This window comes from Erinaceus europaeus, chromosome 11, assembly GCF_950295315.1.
Source record: "Erinaceus europaeus chromosome 11, mEriEur2.1, whole genome shotgun sequence".
Classification (NCBI taxonomy): Eukaryota; Metazoa; Chordata; class Mammalia; order Eulipotyphla; family Erinaceidae; genus Erinaceus; species Erinaceus europaeus.
In genome coordinates, this window is record NC_080172.1 from 75,809,708 (window position 1) to 75,827,069 (window position 17,362).

The 17,362-nt window shown below is 48.1% G+C and overlaps 1 protein-coding gene across 5 annotated transcripts in view; it reads right to left on the reverse strand.

Moving 5' to 3' along the window:
- BCAR3 (BCAR3 adaptor protein, NSP family member) overlaps window positions 1-17,362 on the reverse strand; it is a 338,182-nt gene that overhangs the window by 17,328 nt on the left and 303,492 nt on the right. For all 5 annotated transcript variants that reach the window (XM_060202099.1, XM_060202100.1, XM_060202101.1 and 2 more), the window contains 4 exons: window positions 16,292-16,426; window positions 11,046-11,473; window positions 6,906-7,009; window positions 4,851-5,506 (listed from right to left, as the gene is read on the reverse strand). In XM_060202099.1, coding sequence (XP_060058082.1) covers window positions 4,851-5,506; window positions 6,906-7,009; window positions 11,046-11,473; window positions 16,292-16,426 — 1,323 coding nt within the window. The remainder of the gene's footprint in view (window positions 1-4,850; window positions 5,507-6,905; window positions 7,010-11,045; window positions 11,474-16,291; window positions 16,427-17,362) is intronic.

Consider the following 17,362-nt stretch of genomic DNA (forward strand, 5'->3'; position numbering starts at 1 on the left):
CCTCACAGAGCTCTAGCAGGAATACCAACCAGGTCTACACAGCAGGCACAGAACTGCTCCCCCTTCATCTGGTGAAGCTGTCCTCCACTGTAATCTCAGGCAAATGAGCAAGTCAGATGTCTTCATAATAGGCCAAAAAAAAAAAAAAATCTGGAATTTTAGCCGCTATTAGCCCTGACCCTTTGTGGTTAAGCAAAGGAACCACTGTCAGCCCTGGGGAACTGAGCCTATGGGAATTATCTGTCCAGATGTTGCTGAAATCATACTGTGCTCTGTGGACCTCAGTCTCCCTTCCCCAGACATCTTCTAAGTTCATATTTCTCAAGGATATTGCAATGGACAAAATGATCTTAAAACTCCAAAATGTGGGGGGTTCGGTGGTAGTGCAGTGGGTCAAGTGTGCTTGGCATGAAGCGCAAGGACTAGCTCAAGGATCCGGGCTCTCCACCTGTAGGGGGGTTGCTTCACAAGCAGTGAAGCTGGTCTGCAGGTGTCTTTCTCCCCCCCCCCCCACCCCATCTTCCCCTCTTCAATAACAAATAACAAGGTTAACAAAAATGGTAAAAAATTGCCTCCAGGAGCAGTGGATTTGTGGTGCAGGCCTCGAGCTCCAACAATAACCTTGGAGGCTAAAAATAAATAAATAAAATAAAATCCAAAATGCTATTTGAAAATACAAGCTGTGATTCACTGGCCAAGAGGCAAAAATTCTGGCCCCATCTCTAGAAAGAGATTTACACTTTGTCCATGGCAGGCAGTCCAGAGGCACAGCCCAGCCACCTGTGGTCATACACACGCTGCTGGTTTAGACAGTTGCCCTGTCAGATGCTCCAAATTCAACAGGCCTGTGAAGCATCCTTCAAGTCATGCATGTTCTATTAAGGAGATTCAGAGGCTTGCCCCTGATACAGTTTTGATCCAAAAGGTCTAGCTCTGCAATGATCCCTTCTCTGAGACAGTGGAGCCTCTAGTCTATATTCCTTCAGTGTAAATATTTCCAGGTTATTACACCTGTTTGCCCAGCTGAGCTGTGGTACAAGAGGCTCTTGAACTGATATTGTGGGTCCTGGATTAGAGCCTCTGTGAAATGCCTGGTGCCATGTAGCTTGAGGATGTAGAGGAGGGATGAAGATTTCTGAAACTTATACCCTGAGTTGATCTGGCAGGACAGGGTGACACCAGTGCCCCACAAAACAGAATTCCAGCCTCTTCTGCCCTTGCAACCAGAGCTGTCTTACATCAGCAGGAGGCCTGGGCTTTGTTGGCTCCTTACCGCACAGCAGTGACCCAGGGAAGCACCTGGGGGGACGGGACCACTGGCCCAGTTCCCCACCCAGCTGTCAAGAGACCTGCAGTGAGCTGGCCTGGTTCCGCTACCCACCTCCCTTGCCCTCAGCAGGGGCTCCAACCTGCATCTGTGCACTTGAGATCTGTTTCCCCTACTGTAAAAGCAGCAACCTGGCACAAGCAGGAAGAAGAAATTTGGGAATTCACGGATGTAAAGACTGACCAGGTCTTCCCCTCCACATCCCCACCTATGTCTGCCCACAGTGTGGACCCTGCCAGGAGCCAGCCCAGTCCCTAGGTTTGTGACATGTGAGTCTGCACATATGTGTTCCCTGCCGCCTGGAGAGGCATTCTGCGTTTCCCATTGTGCCAACTCCTCTTCAGTCTTCAAAAGTCATCTCAGGCATCTCACTCCAACCGCTCCTGCCCGCCAGTGTTCAAGACCCTGCCTCAGTTAGCTGCAGAGCATTCCCCATGGAAATAAATGACTTATGGGTGGGGCTCCTGCATCCATAGCCCTCTCAGCTGACCCCATCCAGTCACACGTCCCTGGGGACAGAGACCCTGGGCTGGCCTGGCACACAGAAGGTGCTCAATCAAGGCTGCATGGATAACACAAACACAGACTCTGAATCAGGTGTGGAGAAAGGGCCCAGCATATATTATCTCACTTAGTCCTTACACTCACCTGGGTAGTTGGTGTTAGGCAGTTCATCCTCAGAGGCCAAGCTCTTAGCTATGGGGCTTCACTCTTAGCTATGGCATAGAAAGGTGGGTGGGCGGAGGGTTGGGGGACCAGATAAAGCAAGTGAGGCCCAGGTAGTGCCCATCCTCAGTGGATGCCCATCCTGACTGAGCCCGTGGCAGCTGGGGGCTGGACACTGCACTCTCAGGACCACCCACTGTCCTTTTGGTCTCAGCCTGGGCCCTGCACAGGGTGAGGGCCAGCAGGCGGGCCCCAGATGCTGCCTTTGCCTACTCCCAGTGTGCAGGTGGCCCATGTGGCTGCTGCACTCACAGAGGGTAACAACAGCTTCTGTTTTATTTCCCTCAGAGAGGCTGGTGGTGCCTGCTTTGTTGGCAAAGCCCTGAGGTCAGTAGTTCCAGGTAGAGAATAAGGAAGTGATGGAGGAGATACAAAGGAGGAAGGGGTACTAAGTAGCCCTGTCCTTGGGGACTGGGGACCCACAGAGTTCCCAGGTGACTCCAGGTCCTGCCCCCCTCCCCATCACTGCTAGAGGCTCAGTCCACCTTCGATTCCAGGGCTGTCTGAAGGCAGACAGGAGTGGGGAACTCCTCCAGAAACTGCATATTCCTCCAGCAAAAACAGTCTTGGACTGTAGTTTCATGGCTACCAAGATGGTTGGCGGCATCCTTATCTTTCCCAGAAGCCCATCAAGCTCAGCCTAGAGGCCACAGAGAAGCATTCGTTTCCTCTGGGGATTCAGGCAGTTCTATAAACTGAGACCCATATTGTCACTGGACTTTCTTCGATGGCGAACCAACATAGGTTCTGATACAGGATCCAGGGCCCAGTATGACTGACCGGTATGAGAAGAGGAATTCTAAATCCTCTTAACTACACAAACAGGTTTAGCTTGCTCCAAAGTGAGCTAGTATTTAACAAGGTATGTTATCTGGCCACTTTGTGAGCACTGCCCAAGGACACTCGGCAAACCACGTGAACAGGTCCAACACAGTCCTCCCCTACTCCACCCCCTCCCCATGAGTGACAGGTTTGTTTGCTCAAGACAGCCAACACCTGCCTAACATTCCGGGCTCTGTCAAGCCCTCCATCAATGGGGGAACTTCCCAGGGTTGTGTTCAGAGAGTAGATATCCTGTTGTGACTCACCACCCAGGAAATTAATCTAGGAAAACCCACTTCCTAAATAAGCCTTGACCTTTGAAACAATTGATTTCACTGAGCAACACATGAAAAAGGATTTTCATTTTCCACCTGATTAAGGCCTCAGCTCAGATGCAGGGCCCTGTCTGTCTCTGGCTGTTGTGGGACAGGCTGAATCCACTGCAGCCAGTGAAACCCTGCCTTCTAGAAATGTCTCTAAAGGATGAGGCGGTCTTCAGGACTTCCTGCGAACAAAATTCATCCGTATCTAAAATACATGTTTTCTAACAGAAATGGTGGCATGTCAATATATACTTATGCATATAGTCGTGAAAGTATTTGGAACAGTGTATGTCTGTGTGTCATTTCTGTGGGAAACAGAAAGGCACACAGTGATTTACAAACATGTATTAGATGGCCTAAAATAAACAGTGGTGATGGGTCACTAGGAACCTGGACTTGTGATTTCAAATTTTTCCTTTCTCTTACTGTTTCATTGTCTTCTATACTTTAAAAAAGTTATATTTGCATTTTAAATTAAAAAAAATCAGTGAGCAGATATTAACACAGTGGCCTGGGAGGCAGCACAGAGGAAGAGCCCAGGACTTGCTAGCACAAGGTGCTGAGTTCAATCCCTGACATGTGCCAGATTGATGTTCTGGTTCACTCACTCATCAATCAAAAAAAAATTTAAAGTATTTATTCTAAGAGCATTTCAGTAACAATAAAGTAAATCTAGAACAGATTTACTGTGTAGATGTAATGTACAATGAAATAAAAATAAGACTCTACTACTCCTGAAATTACATTTTCATTTATAGTCTTCCTTCCTTCCTTGGGTCTGACTCTTCCAAATTCTGATGGGAGTTAAGGTCAGGGGAGAATTTTTGAATCAGTGCTAGGCTGGAGAAGGGTCTCTCTCTCTCTCTCTCTCTCTCTCTCTCTCTCTCTCTCTCTCTGTGTGTGTGTGTGTGTGTGTGTGTGTGTGTAAGGGGGGGGGGGCAGGACGCTGAGCTGCAGTCTCCTAACCTTCTCTGCCCAAGCTGAATTGTACAGGCTTCCTGCCTGAGCAAAGGTTGCTCTGGCCTGTGATATCCACCCCTTAAATAAAGCCCTATACCTGAGTGAAAGACTTTTCCTATGAACTGAGCACTTAAAGAGTAAGCAGAGTGAGGCCCGGAGAGATCTCCCATCTGAGTGTTGAAAAGTACTATACTCCCCAAGTATACCTGATGGGCCTTAAAGCCAGCCCCCCTGCTCTGCTTACATAATCATTGTTTTGCCTGAAAGATCCCCACCATGTTATCCTCTCAGGGTATTGCTAATTCAGTTAAAACCATCGCAACAGTTGCTAAGGACGCCTTCACCTTCCCAGCAGGCCTTTTGCCTCTCTTCACCCCCTTTCTTAGCCATTTCCATTTCCAACTTGCCACTTCCAGTTTTTACCCTATGAAACCCGCTGCTATTCCAAGTTCGCCCTTTTTTCTCTTCCGCGTCCTGACGTGGAGAAGACCTGGAGAAGGGCTGGTGGGCATAGTGGGAGGCGGCCATTTTGCTAGCTCTACGTGTCCTAAACCGCTGTGCTCACATCCAACTCTGGGACGTCCCCGTGAATAGAGATTTGCGTTCCCACTCCACCACGAGTTCCTGGTCTCTTCTCTCTCCCCTGCGACACAACCTGACATATACCCCCACCCTACTGTGTGGGCACTCACCTGGCAGTCTATACTCAGCATGTGCTGGGCTATAACCTTGGGGTCATTGTTAGTGAACAGTTCTTTCGCATGTTTCAGCATGGCTGTCTCCAGGGGCTTGTTCTCCGGAAGAAGGAGCTTTGACTCAAAGTCATTGGGCCGGAATGAAGAGACATTCTCCAGGAGGGGCGGCACAAACTCATCCTTGTCCTCCTGCTCCTTGCTTCTCTGCAATGCTGATGGCAACCCACCAGGCCTTTCCCCGTCATCATCATCAAGGATCAAGTAGTTGGTGCCAGAGTTCCGGGGGCCTGGCCCCCCTTTCTGCTTGGATGTCAGCAGCTCCACATAGCTGTCCTGGGCACAGAAGGGTGGCCGGGCTCCCATGTCACAGCTTGCGGCAAAGGCTGGGCTCAGTTCACAGTAGTTGGCCTCTGAGTTGAGCCAGGGGGATGAAGACAGGGGAGTCTTGAGGAAGGGTGCCTTGCAGGGTTTAGGGGGTGGCTTGGGGCACAGCTGGCTGTCTGAGCCCCTCAGTGCCTCCCCTGCTCTAGCATCTGAGGAGACCCTCCGAACCACCGCTGGGCTCAGGGTAGGCTCACTGCCCGTCCTGAAAACAGGTGAGTTTGGGCAGGGACTTGTGTCCACATTTGGTGACTGAGGGGGCAGCTTGCAGCCTGTGGAAGACAAGAGAAGATCAGGAAAAACTCAGTGGGGAAGGGAACACCAGTCCATGTGAGTGTCAGCTCCCCAGCCTTCACAGTGCTGAGACCTTGGGTCTCAATCTTTAGTCTCAAACAAAAGCTCAGCAGGACAGTCCCACACCCAGTCTAGAGCAGGCAGCTTGTTTCCAGAAGTAGCCTGGCTCCACCCACTGCAATTATGAATTCTCGCAGTGGCCAGTTGGACTGCAATGTTATTTTATGGTCATAGAAGGTTGGTACAGTCAGAACAGGAAAATGCCTTTGGAGGGCAGTGAGTAATCTAATCTTGCCCCAAGAAGTAGAAGCTTCTAGCCACATAAAGGACCCTGAGTCATCCAGCCAGTTTTGTTCTTTTTTAAATTGTCACCAAAGTTAAACTGCTCCAGGCTGACTTTTTCAGATACAGACATGACAGAGACAGAGAGGGAGAATGGCAGAAAGATACCACAGTATTGAAGCTTCTTCCAATCTGGTGGGGCCAGTCCTAAACCTGGGTCACAGGCATGGCAAAGCAAACACACTATCCAGATGAGCTATTTTGTCGGCTTCCAAAGGGAAAGCCAGAGAGACTCAGGGAAGAAGAAAGGAGGTGCGGAAAGTAGGTAAAGAAGATAAGGGAAGGAAGAAGTTGAGGTTATCTACCTAAATGCAGCTTATAAAGGGGCGTTAGGAAAATCAGTGTGCGCACTGGGAAGATCACGTTTATGCAAAATATCTTTCATGACGCCTGAGGCAGTAAAAGTCTCAGGTTCAATCCCCAGCACCACCATAAACCACAGCTGAGCAGTGGTCTGGTAGTAATAATAATAATATTAATAAATTAAATTTAGTTTGCGGTTCCAACAAAGGTTAGTTATGAAAAATGGTTCCAACCTTACTAATAGAAGTGCTTAGTAGGTTTGCCCACACCTCACACTTCACCTGTCTGGCTGTGGTTGGCACAGTGGGGAGAGGAGCAGCTCTGTGGAGAGATGCTCCACCAAGTCTCTCTGCATCAACTCACCCACCTACTACTTCCCAAGGTGGAGACCAAGGGAATTGGCTCAACTGTCATGAAAATCACCAGCTAAAATGGACTCAGACTCTGAAAACCAGATTCAAGTTTTGCTTTAGCCTTTCACCAGATGGGTGACTGGACAAGTTACATAGCTTCTGTGCCTCGGGACTCTCAGCTGCGTTAAAGGAATACACACAGCCACCTCTAAGAAGTATTATAAGGCTTACAGCCAGCACACACACAGTGTGCAGCTCAGTGATTCAAATCCAAACTCAGCCTGAAAGCCCCTCCCCACCCGTCCTGCAGGCGAATTCAGCTGAAGGGAATTGGGCTGACATAGTCCCTTCCTCCTCCACAAAATCTCCAAACACCTACCAATTGGCAAGTAGCTTTCCGACTGGTGGGCTTTGAGGGACAGCGCTCTTCTGTCCTGCATGAGATCCAGGCAGGCGGGCTGACTGCCACTCTTCTCTTTGTTTCTGAAGCAAAAGACAAGTGGGACAGCAGACATGTGTCATTTAGAAGTAAAGCCTGTAGGCAGTCATGGAAAACTTTTTTTAAAAAAACAAGATTGCTTAGAATGAGGGTATCGGAGCATACTCTAACAGTAAAGGAATGCCTGCTGGAGGAAGAGATAATCGATGAGACGATTAACACACACTGCGCCTTGGGCTCCATGCTGGTATCCCACAGCAATCTGGCCAGGCTTAGGGATGCCTCCTCAGAGCCTTCTCGTTTGCTGAACAGAGCAGAGGAGCATGGCACTCTCAGGAAAATCTGATGAACTGGAATGTGTGCTCTCAACAGAGCCTAAAAATTATTTACAGACCCAGGAGGAAAGACATGTCTAACTAGCTAGCATGCATTTCCACCATACAGACGCAGTATCAGGGGAAGCTTTGGGGCATTTTCCATCTCAGTGCAAATCACAACATCCCTCCAATACTCTGCAGGACTGCCCAGTGGCTGATAACCCCCTACTCCAGGTTTCTTGGGGCTGGGACCCCCACAGCCAAGCGCCTCCTAGTAAGGTTGGAGAGGGTGGGCGTAGTCAGCATACAGCAGCCGAGGCACTGGGAAAAGGTGATTTTCAACACACTGAGCTGCATTCCTTCTGTCCCTTCCTGATCCAGACGGCAAATTGCCTGAAATAGCACCAAAGAACAGATTCTTTTTGGCTACAAGAGAAAGTACACACCAGGCAGGTAGGTTGTAATGAACTTTCATCGTCCCTCCCACAAGCTTATGCTACAGAAGTTGTAAATTGCTTTCCTACCTTTGCAAATGCCAAAAGGGGGGGAAAATAAAACATACCAAAAAATAAATACCCCAAATTCCCAGCAACTCCTCAGAGATAAGGCAGCACAAGGGGCAAATTTCGAAGACAATAGTTTCTTTGAAGTGCTACTTAAGCAGAGATCACCAGAAGCGGTCAGCCGCCGGGCCCAGAAATGCTGGCCTGGAATGCTACCTGGCTGGGCACACGCCTTTGCCTAATGGCCACTGGCCAGCCAACCAGCGGGCCTGACGTCAGGGAAGGTGCAGGAGTCACTGAAGGGCAGTGGGGCAGGGCAGGGCAATGCGCCATCATTCATGTCAAGCCTATTCCCCCCCTTGCTGAGACAATTCTGGGCCTATGGCCTGTGCCAAGGGGTGACGAGACCTACGCAGCTCTGCTGATCAGAAGTCTGGTCCTGCTAGACACGTCTCATCAATCTAGTACACTTCCTCAGTCTTACTTTCACTTCTTAGCTTAAAAAACAAGGGAGTCAGGCGGTAGTGCAATGGGTTAAGCCCAGGTGCCACAAAGTGAAAGGACTGGTGAAAGGATCCTGGTTCAAGCCCCCGGCTCCCCACCCGCAGGGGAGTCGCTTCACAGGCGGTGAAGCAGGTCTGCAGGTGTCTATCTTTCTCTCCCCCTGTCTTCCCCTGCTCTCTCCATTTCTCTCTGTCCTATCCAACAATGACAACATCAATAACAACAACAGTAATAAGTACAACAATAAAACAACAAGGGCAACAAAAGGGAATAAATAAATAAAAATTTAAAAAGTGAAAACCAAAAACCAAAACCAAACAAACAAAAAAACTATACTTAAAATCCAAGTCCCTGAAGACTGTGCAGGAAACCAGCCTCCTCTATAGGATGTCTGTGCACTGCTGAACATGCTTTGGCTCTCTTATGTATCAGCTCCCTTCACACTGACAGCCAGCCATCATTCCCAGAAGAAACAGTGCACTTTTTATCTCTTAAAAGGAGGTCTTCAAGGGCCAGCAAGATAGCTTGCCTGGACAGTGTGCCTATTTTGCCATGTGCAGTACCACCCAGGTTTAATCCTGGCCCCTATCACCCTGAAGAAGCTGCAGTGCTGTGCTGTCTTTCCCTTTGTCTCTCTGCTCCTCTCTAATGGAAAAAGTTGACTTGAGAACAGTGAAGCCTTGGCAACAACAAAAAAAGGCTAATCTTGTGACTACAAAAAGGGAAATTTCTTGTCTCCCCACCCCTCTCCCCTGAAGCTGCCCAGACTCCTGCAAGTCTCCAATCCTCCCAGAGAAGGTAACAGGTACTGAAGCTAACTAGTGCATCACTGTACCAACACTCTTCCCAGTGCTGGGTAGAGCTTCACTCAATTAACCCCCAGACCCCATCTTTCCAGATGAAGAAAGTGAGACACAGAGAAGGTGCACAGCTTGCCCAGGGCCAACCAGCCAGTTGGTGGAAGACACATATTTGAGTTGAGACCAATGGGTCCCCCAACCGATGCTGACTAACATCCACTAGATAGTCCTGGCAACACACAACTGTAATTTGCATTACTCACAGTCTTGTACTTTGCTTCTGAGTTTTTTACAGGCTATAAATTGTAATTTATGACATTTCCTCCTGGTCCAGGGAGAAGACCAGTGAGTGGAATAAAACAGATTGGTTTAAGTGCATAAGCTTAGAGACCAGGGTGGGCTGGGGAGATAACCCACCCTGTTAGAGCAGCAGCTAGCATGCTGAAACCCAAAGATCGCAGGTTCAACTCCTGATACCACATTATTATTATTATTATTATTATTATTATTATTATTTTGGCCTCCAGGGTTATCGCTGGGGTTTGGTGCCTACACCACGAATCCACTGCTCCTGAGGCTATTTTTTTCTTCTCCTTTGCTGTCCTTGTTTTATCGCTGTTGTGGTTATTATTATTGTTGTCATTGATGATGTTTTTATATGACAGGACAGAGAGAAAGAGAGAGGAGGGGAAGACAGAGAGGAGAAGAGAAAGACAGACACTTGCAGACCTGCTTCACTGCCTGTGAAGTGACTCCCCTGCAGGTGGGGAGACGGGGGTTCAAACTGGGATCCTTAGTCTGGTCCTTGCGCTTAGTGCCACATGCACTTAACCTACTGCGCTACCGGCCGACCCCCCTGATACCACCTTATGCCAGAGCCGGGCTAGTGCTCTGGTCTTCCTCTTTACCTCTCTCTCTCATAATATATACATAAGTAAATATATACATATATTATATATGTAAGTAATTTTTAATAGAGGCTAAGAGACGGAGAGAACAGACAAAGACAGAGAGAGGACTGCTCTACTGTTTGTGAGGCTTTTGCCCTTTAGGTTCTGACTTGAGTCTTTGCGTATGACACCACATGGCTCTGCTAGGTATGCCGGCGCCTGGAAGCAACATGGACGGCGCTGGGAGGAGCGACATGGATGGTGTCCCTCCTCTCTCTTCCCTCCAAAACAATAAACAAACTAGGTGGGGGAGGTCACTCAACAGTCTCACACACAGAAGAGGTTGTGGATTCTTTCCTCCACACTGCATTTAAAAAGGTGCTTTGTTGACTTTGTCTGGGTCTGTGATCTTGTATTAGTCTCCCTCAGCCTGCCACTGAGGCCTTCCAATTGAGTGGGGTCACCTCCCTTAACTTAGGTGGCCCAGCCTCACCAAGGATTCACTCCAAGCAACTCCTGCCTTTCCTTATAGCCATTCATATTCAGGCCAGGCCACCCACTGGGAATGCCCTCCCTACCCACTTTGAAGCATCTGTCCACATTTTCCCCAGTCCCCACACTGACCATACCTCCTCTATAAAGTCTCTTTCAGTTAGCCCAGCCTCTCCTCTCCTCTCCTCTCCTCTCCTCTCCTCTCCTCTCCTCTCCTCTCCTCTCCTCTCCTCTCCTCTCCTCTCCTCTCCTCTCCTCTCCTCTCCTCTCCCCTCCCCTCCCCTCCCCTCCCCTCCCCTCCCCTCCCCTCCCCTCCCCTCCCCTCCCCTCCCCTCCCCTCCCCTCCCCTCCCCTCCCCTCCCCTCCTCTCCTCTCCTCAGAATAGGTATCATTTGTTCTTGGTACGAACGCAGTGGAAACTGATTATTCACTGCCTCATGCCATGTCTCCCACAACTCCTGGCACTCTGATGCCCATCTCTGCTGCTCCCCTCTTCCAGGGGGAGCTCCTTATCTGCCTGACAGCCTGGGTAGCCCTCACGGTCCCCACAACACCTGGAAAGGCCCTGTCCCACCTGAGGAGGTTCCCCCGGGATGCATTTTGCTCTCGCATGGTGAGGCTCAGCCTCTTGGTCACGTCCAGCCTGCTCTCTGTGAGGCTGCCCTCGCGGGCCCTGCCCGGGGAGGTGCCGTAGCGCTCCTCCAGGCACCGCAGCGGCACTGTCCGGTTAATGGGCTGGAAGATGATGGCCCCACTCTGCTGGGAGATGGGCTTACGGTTGCCCACGTAGCACCGCACCAGGCCTGGGATGGAGTCGAAACTCTCCATCTCAAACTGGTACTTCACGCGGCTGTAGACCTCACTGAGCCGCAGGACAGTACGGTTGATCTTGAAGTGCTGAGCGAGGTTCTTCCACTGACAGGTCAGGACGAAGTTTCCGGGGCTGGACAGAGAGTCACGAACCAGGAAGTCACCATCTCGCTGCACGAGGTTTTCTGACACCTTTTGGGGGAAAAAGGTTTGTAAAGAGTAGGAAAGGCCAGCTTACATTCATATATATATTACCAGAGCACTAATCAGCTCTGGCTTATGGTGGTGCAGGGGACTGAACCTGGGACTTCCAAGCCTCAGGCATGAGAGTCTCTGCATAACCACTATGCTACCCCCACCCCATTCCTTTTATATTTGTAAGATCTATTTTGCGGAATGAAGGTCTCACGCATGACTTCACTGCTCTAGGATGCTTTTTCATTTTTAGGTGGATATAGAGAGAGAGAGGCAGAGACACCACAGGCACCTGTGGGTGCACAAGCCAAGGCACATAGGCTACCTGGTGACCTCTCTCTCTCTCTCTCCAGTCCTCACACTCCTTTTAATAGCTGCATGTCTCCCCACTTCTTTGGGCCAACAGAACATAATGCTATTGTGGCAGATCTTCCCTAGTCAAGCTTTTTTTTTTTTTTTTCCCTACAAACATTTAATACTTAGAAGAATTAAGTATTCATTTAAAGAACTATCTCACGTGGTCCAGGAGGTAGCACAGTGGATAAAGCACTGGACTTCCAAGCATGAGGTTCTGAGTTCAATCCCCAGCAGCACATGTACCAGAGTGATGTCTGGTTCTTTCTCTCTCTCCTATCTTTCTCATGAATAAAAAAAAAAAAAAAAAAAAAAAAGAACTTTCTCATTAACTTTGGAAATATTTGCTGGAGACCTACTATGTGCCAACATGGCACTAGGTTTACAGCAGTGAATGAAGCAGACTAGAGTCTCCACTGTGGTGAGCCTTCTATTTTTAAGCGAAAGCTTCCATTTCAGTGAGGATAAACAAACAACGGGTATGTTAGATGCCAGAAGAGTCTCACATCACAGCAAGGTAAAATTTATGCAAATTTGAAGGATGTAAAATAGACGTTAGAAAACTTGTGTCTGTTGGGTCTGGTTGCCTATTCCTTCCTTTAGATGCCAGTAGAGTGACTACTGGCATCTAAAAGTCACTCAGCGCCCTCTTTCTAAGCATGAGACCAGGTACTACAGAGTCAGATATGGAGGTGGGTTCTGGGCACACTGATTCTTGCTAGAGGGTCTGGAACAAGGTCAGGGCAGGTCCCATCTCACGAAATAGTTAGGAGGATGATATACTTGAATACATAAAAAGACAAAGGATTGGCAGAACATCTGGAACACAGCAGGTGCCCAACAAGGCTGCCTATGTTAGAGCTGATGTTTTATAGCAAAAGGAGAGAGAGCTTATATGGCACAGAGCTCTGTGTTGTCACCTAGACTCAGGCTGCCTGGGTTTGCTTTCTGGCTCAGCTGTGTGACTTTGGAAATGCTACATAACCGCTCTAGCTCAGTTAGATTATCTACAAAATGGGGATGGTATTACGTAAACAGCAGCTATAAAATTTTTCAAGAGTAAGAGGTACCAACATTAAGCCCTGGCATTAACACTTGCAAGTGTTAGAATTATGCTTTGGTTTCTCTTCTCCCATAAGTAAACATCTTAAAATCTTTAAGAAGTGGGAGTCGGGCGGTAGCGCAGCGGGCTAAGCACACATAGTGCAAAGCGCAGGGACCGGCGTAAGGATCCTGGTTCGAGCCCCCGTCTCCCCACCTACAGGGGAGTCGCTTCACAAGCGGTGAAGCAGGTCTGCAGGTGTCTGTCTTTCTCTCCCCCTCTCTGTCTTCCCCTCCTCTCTCCATTTCTCCCTGTCCTATCCAACAGCAATGACAATAATAAAACAACAAGGGCAACAAAGGGAATGAATAAATAAATTTAAAAAAATCTTTAAGAAGTGACATGTTAGCTTGAACTAGTACAGCTATCATTATAAAGTTCAGTTACATAATCTTGAATGATGTCTAGCTGAAAATTTACAATTGTGGCAAGTGGAAAATAAAACTATTTTATTTTTTATTGCCACCAGGGTTCTTGCTGGGACTTGGTGCCAGCACTATGAGTCTACTGCTCCCGGTGAACATTGTTTTCTTTTTCTTTTTAGAATTTTTTTATTGTCTTTATTTATTTATTTGATAGAGACAGCCAGAAATTGAGAGGGAAGGGTGGGATAGAGAGACAGAGAGACACCTGCAGCACTGCTTCACCACTTGTGAAGCTTTCCTCCTGCAGGTGGGGACTGGGGACTCGAACTTGGGTCTTTGCTCATTGTAACATGTGCGCTCAGCCAGGTGCGCCACCACCCAGCCCCTTTCTTTTTCTTTCTTTTCTTTCCTTAAAAAAAAATTTTTTTTTATTTGATAGAACAGAGAGAAATTGAAAGAAAGGGTTTTTTGTTGTTGTTGTTTGTCTTCATCCTCTCTCAATTTTTTAAACATCTTTTTCCTTTATTGGGGGATTAATGTTTTACAGTTGACAGTTTACATTAATATGTTTATGTACATATGGAAAACTGGGAAATGTTATATGTATGTACATAAACATATTAATGTAAACTGTCAACTGTAAAACATTAATCCCCCAATAAAGGAAAAAGATGTTTAAAAAATTGAGAGAGGCTGAAGAAATAGAAAGAGGCAGAGAAAGACCTGCTTCATCACTCATGAAGCAGGCTCACTGCCGATGGGGTGTGGGGGCTCGAGCCCAAGTCCTTGAGGCTGGTGACCAGGTGTGCTCCAGAAAATAAATTTTAGGATCACAACAAAGAGACGGATGAGGGTCACAGTGATTAGTTCTATAAACACTGACAATCCTACAGGATATCGCTATGTTTGATTAGTCAGCTCAGAATAGTATGTCACCATGGTTACTTTAAAGCTGCATGTTTGCCTTGAAAATGTTTTCACATAGAAATTCCATTTATTGGAATTGAGCCTGAGGAAATAATTACAGGCATGAACATAGCACTTATCTTAAAGAATGCTGGTCACAGTGTCCAATATATAGTGCTGCATCCATACAGTGGACAGATAGACAATGCAGAATGGCATTTTGCAGTGGGAGAAAATTCCTGGGATATATCATTAAGTGAAGAAAGTGGGCTACCAAAAAGTATATGTTGTATGATCTCACCCTTGATTTAGAAAGTCTGGGAGGACATATATGAAAATGTTCACTGTGATTATCTCTAGGAGGGAGTTTATATATAGGCGAGAGTTTATCTTCTTTTCTGTATCTTCTTTTTTTAAAAAAATATTTATTTATTTTCCTTTTTTGTTGCCCTTGTTTTTATCATTGTTATTGATGTTGTTGTTGCCAGATAGGACAGAAAGAAATGGAGAAAGGAGGGGAAGACAGAGAGCGGGAGAGAAAGACAGACACCTGCAGACCTGCTTCACCACTTGTGAAGTGACTCCCCTGAAGGTGGGGAGCCCAGGGCTCAAACCAGGATCCTTATGCCAGTCCTCGAGTTTCATGCCATGTGCGCTTAACCCACTATGCTACAGCCTGCCCCCCCTTTTCTGTATCTCCTATAGTCGTTCTTTGTCCCCCTTTATCACCACCAGGTTATTGCTGGGACTCAGTGCCTGCATGAAGAATCCGCCATTCTTGGCAGCTATTTTTTCCTTCCCCATTCTCTCTGTTACTCTGTATCTTCCAATAGGCATCAAAAAATTGAGAGGGGGGAGAGAGAAAGAGAGACACCTACAGCACTGCTTTATTTACCACTCATGAAGCTTCTCCCCTGAAGGTGAGAACCAGGGGCTTGAACCCAGGTCCTTGCATGTGGTAATGTGCATGCTCAATTGGGTGAACCACTGCCTGGCCTCCTATAGAAGTTAGAGTGGGGGAGTCAGGCGGTAGCCCAGTGGGTTAAGCATATGTGGCACGAAGAGCAAGGACCAGCATAAGGACCCTGGTTTGAGCCCCTGGCTCTCCACCTGCAGGGGAGTCGCTTCACAGGTGGTGAAGCAGGTCTGCAGGTGTCTATCTTTATCTCCCCCTCTCTGTCTTCCCCTCCTCTCTCCATTTCTCTCCGTCCTATCTAACAATGACATCAATAGCAACAATAATAACTATAACAACAAATGAAAAACAATAAGGGCAACAAAAGGGAAAATAAATAAATAAATATAAAAATAATAATAAAAAAAAAGAAGTTAGAGTGGGGGTTAACTCCTTTGGTAGTGCTGAGAAATCTGCTACAGTTAAAAAAAAAAAAAAAAAGACAACAGAATCCCTTTCCTCTTGCCCCAGCCAATCTTCCTCCTGTTCAGAACAGGCCACAAGAAATACCAAAGAAAAACTCCACACTTCAGGTCTGCACTTATTTTTCTACTTCCATACTATTAAATAGCACACACCCATGCCATTCAACCAAATGTACCCCCCATTGTAGGCTGTCTGTGATCAATGGTATAGTTTCTGCTCTTCCTCCTCTCAGGTAGGTAGGTCGGTGGGGGTGATGGAGAGAAAGCAATTGCTGGACACTCTAGGGCACAGGCTCTGTGCCACTCGCCCTGATGACACCCTCTCTGCACCTGCCACTACATGCCAAGAAAGTGTGAGGCTGCAGGCCGGCGGCCCAGAGTTCAATTACCTGAACCACAGCAGCCTCCTGCATCTTCAGGTTACCAGTCCTGTGGCAGCTGCTTCCTACCCACTTTGGGTTTGCAGACCACAGTGAACATTTACTCTCCCCCATCCACTTGGGAGGCAGGTGGAAACACTTTGGATACCTGACCACAGCTCTTCCCACAGTCTTCTGGGTCAAGTCACCGCTCACCACTTGAGAGCATTTGTTTTTGCTTGGATTGGGACTGGCTCCCACAAGGCACAGACACGCGACCCTGCAAGGTCATCAGTCCAGGCAGCATCAGAGCGGCCAGGCGTGTGCCGGCAGGGGGCAGGGCGGGTACCTGTCTGGGGATGCGGCCATGGTACCAGGCGTGGCTGCGCAGGTCCTCACTGCTCAGCTGCAGCTCCTCCTCCAGCTCCTTCTTCAGTCTTTCAGGGGTCCTGTCCATCATGTGCCTCTCCTTCTCCTTGGAGAACTGCAAGATAGGGCCAGCAGTCACCCACCTGCCCTGCACAGGTCACAGTGCCTGGCCTCTGGCTGCTTTGCTGATCAAACTTGCATATGCTCGAAGCCCCAGTTTGATGGGGGAGCCTAGCTAATGATCGCAGTCTGTGCTGACCTTGCCTTCTCTGGCTCCAAGTATGTGATAAAGTTTTCACCTGCACATGGGGACTTTCATAGGACAGTCAGCCGAGCTGTCCTACAGGGTAGGGTGCTGGACATGGGACACTGGGCAGGGGGCGCCAGAGAGACGTGTGGGGAAGGAGATAGGCATGGGCCACAGAGGATGAAGGGCAGCTTCTTCATTCTCCTTTAGAACAGTCCAAGAACTGAACTGGGAGCTGGGGAGGACAGTAGCCTCTGACTGACCGGCCTGAGGTCCTTGGTCTGCAGGACAGTGCTGACCAAAGTGCAGCCCCCCCCAGTGCCAGAGATGACTCTTAATGCCTCGCTGCCAGCAAACTAGCTGAATCGAGAGAGCCTTTAGAATGCTTAAAGCCACGGGACAAATTAATTTTATGTCTCTTGAATCTATGGGTAGACGTCTACTTTTCTATTTTGTATGATGTTTTAAAGTGAAAGTCTGACTATTTTCTATAAAGACCATACATGATTTCATTTTTTTAAAGGTCTAATTTCTAAATGAGAGAGGGTTGGCAAGTGAGCCCATGGGGGTGAGAGTAGGGGTGCGTGCCCCCACTGCACGGAGAAAACTTCCCTCTCTCTGTCCCTCTGAAAAGTCAGCCTGCAGTGGTAAAGTCCCAGCAACGACAAGCAAACAAACAAAAAGGCAAGAAAAATGGAACATGCAGGTCCAGGAACTGAACGCAGGACCCCATGTATGCAAGGCATGTGCTCTACCCACTGTATCTGGTCACCATAAGTCTCTTTAATTTCATTTTTCAAATAT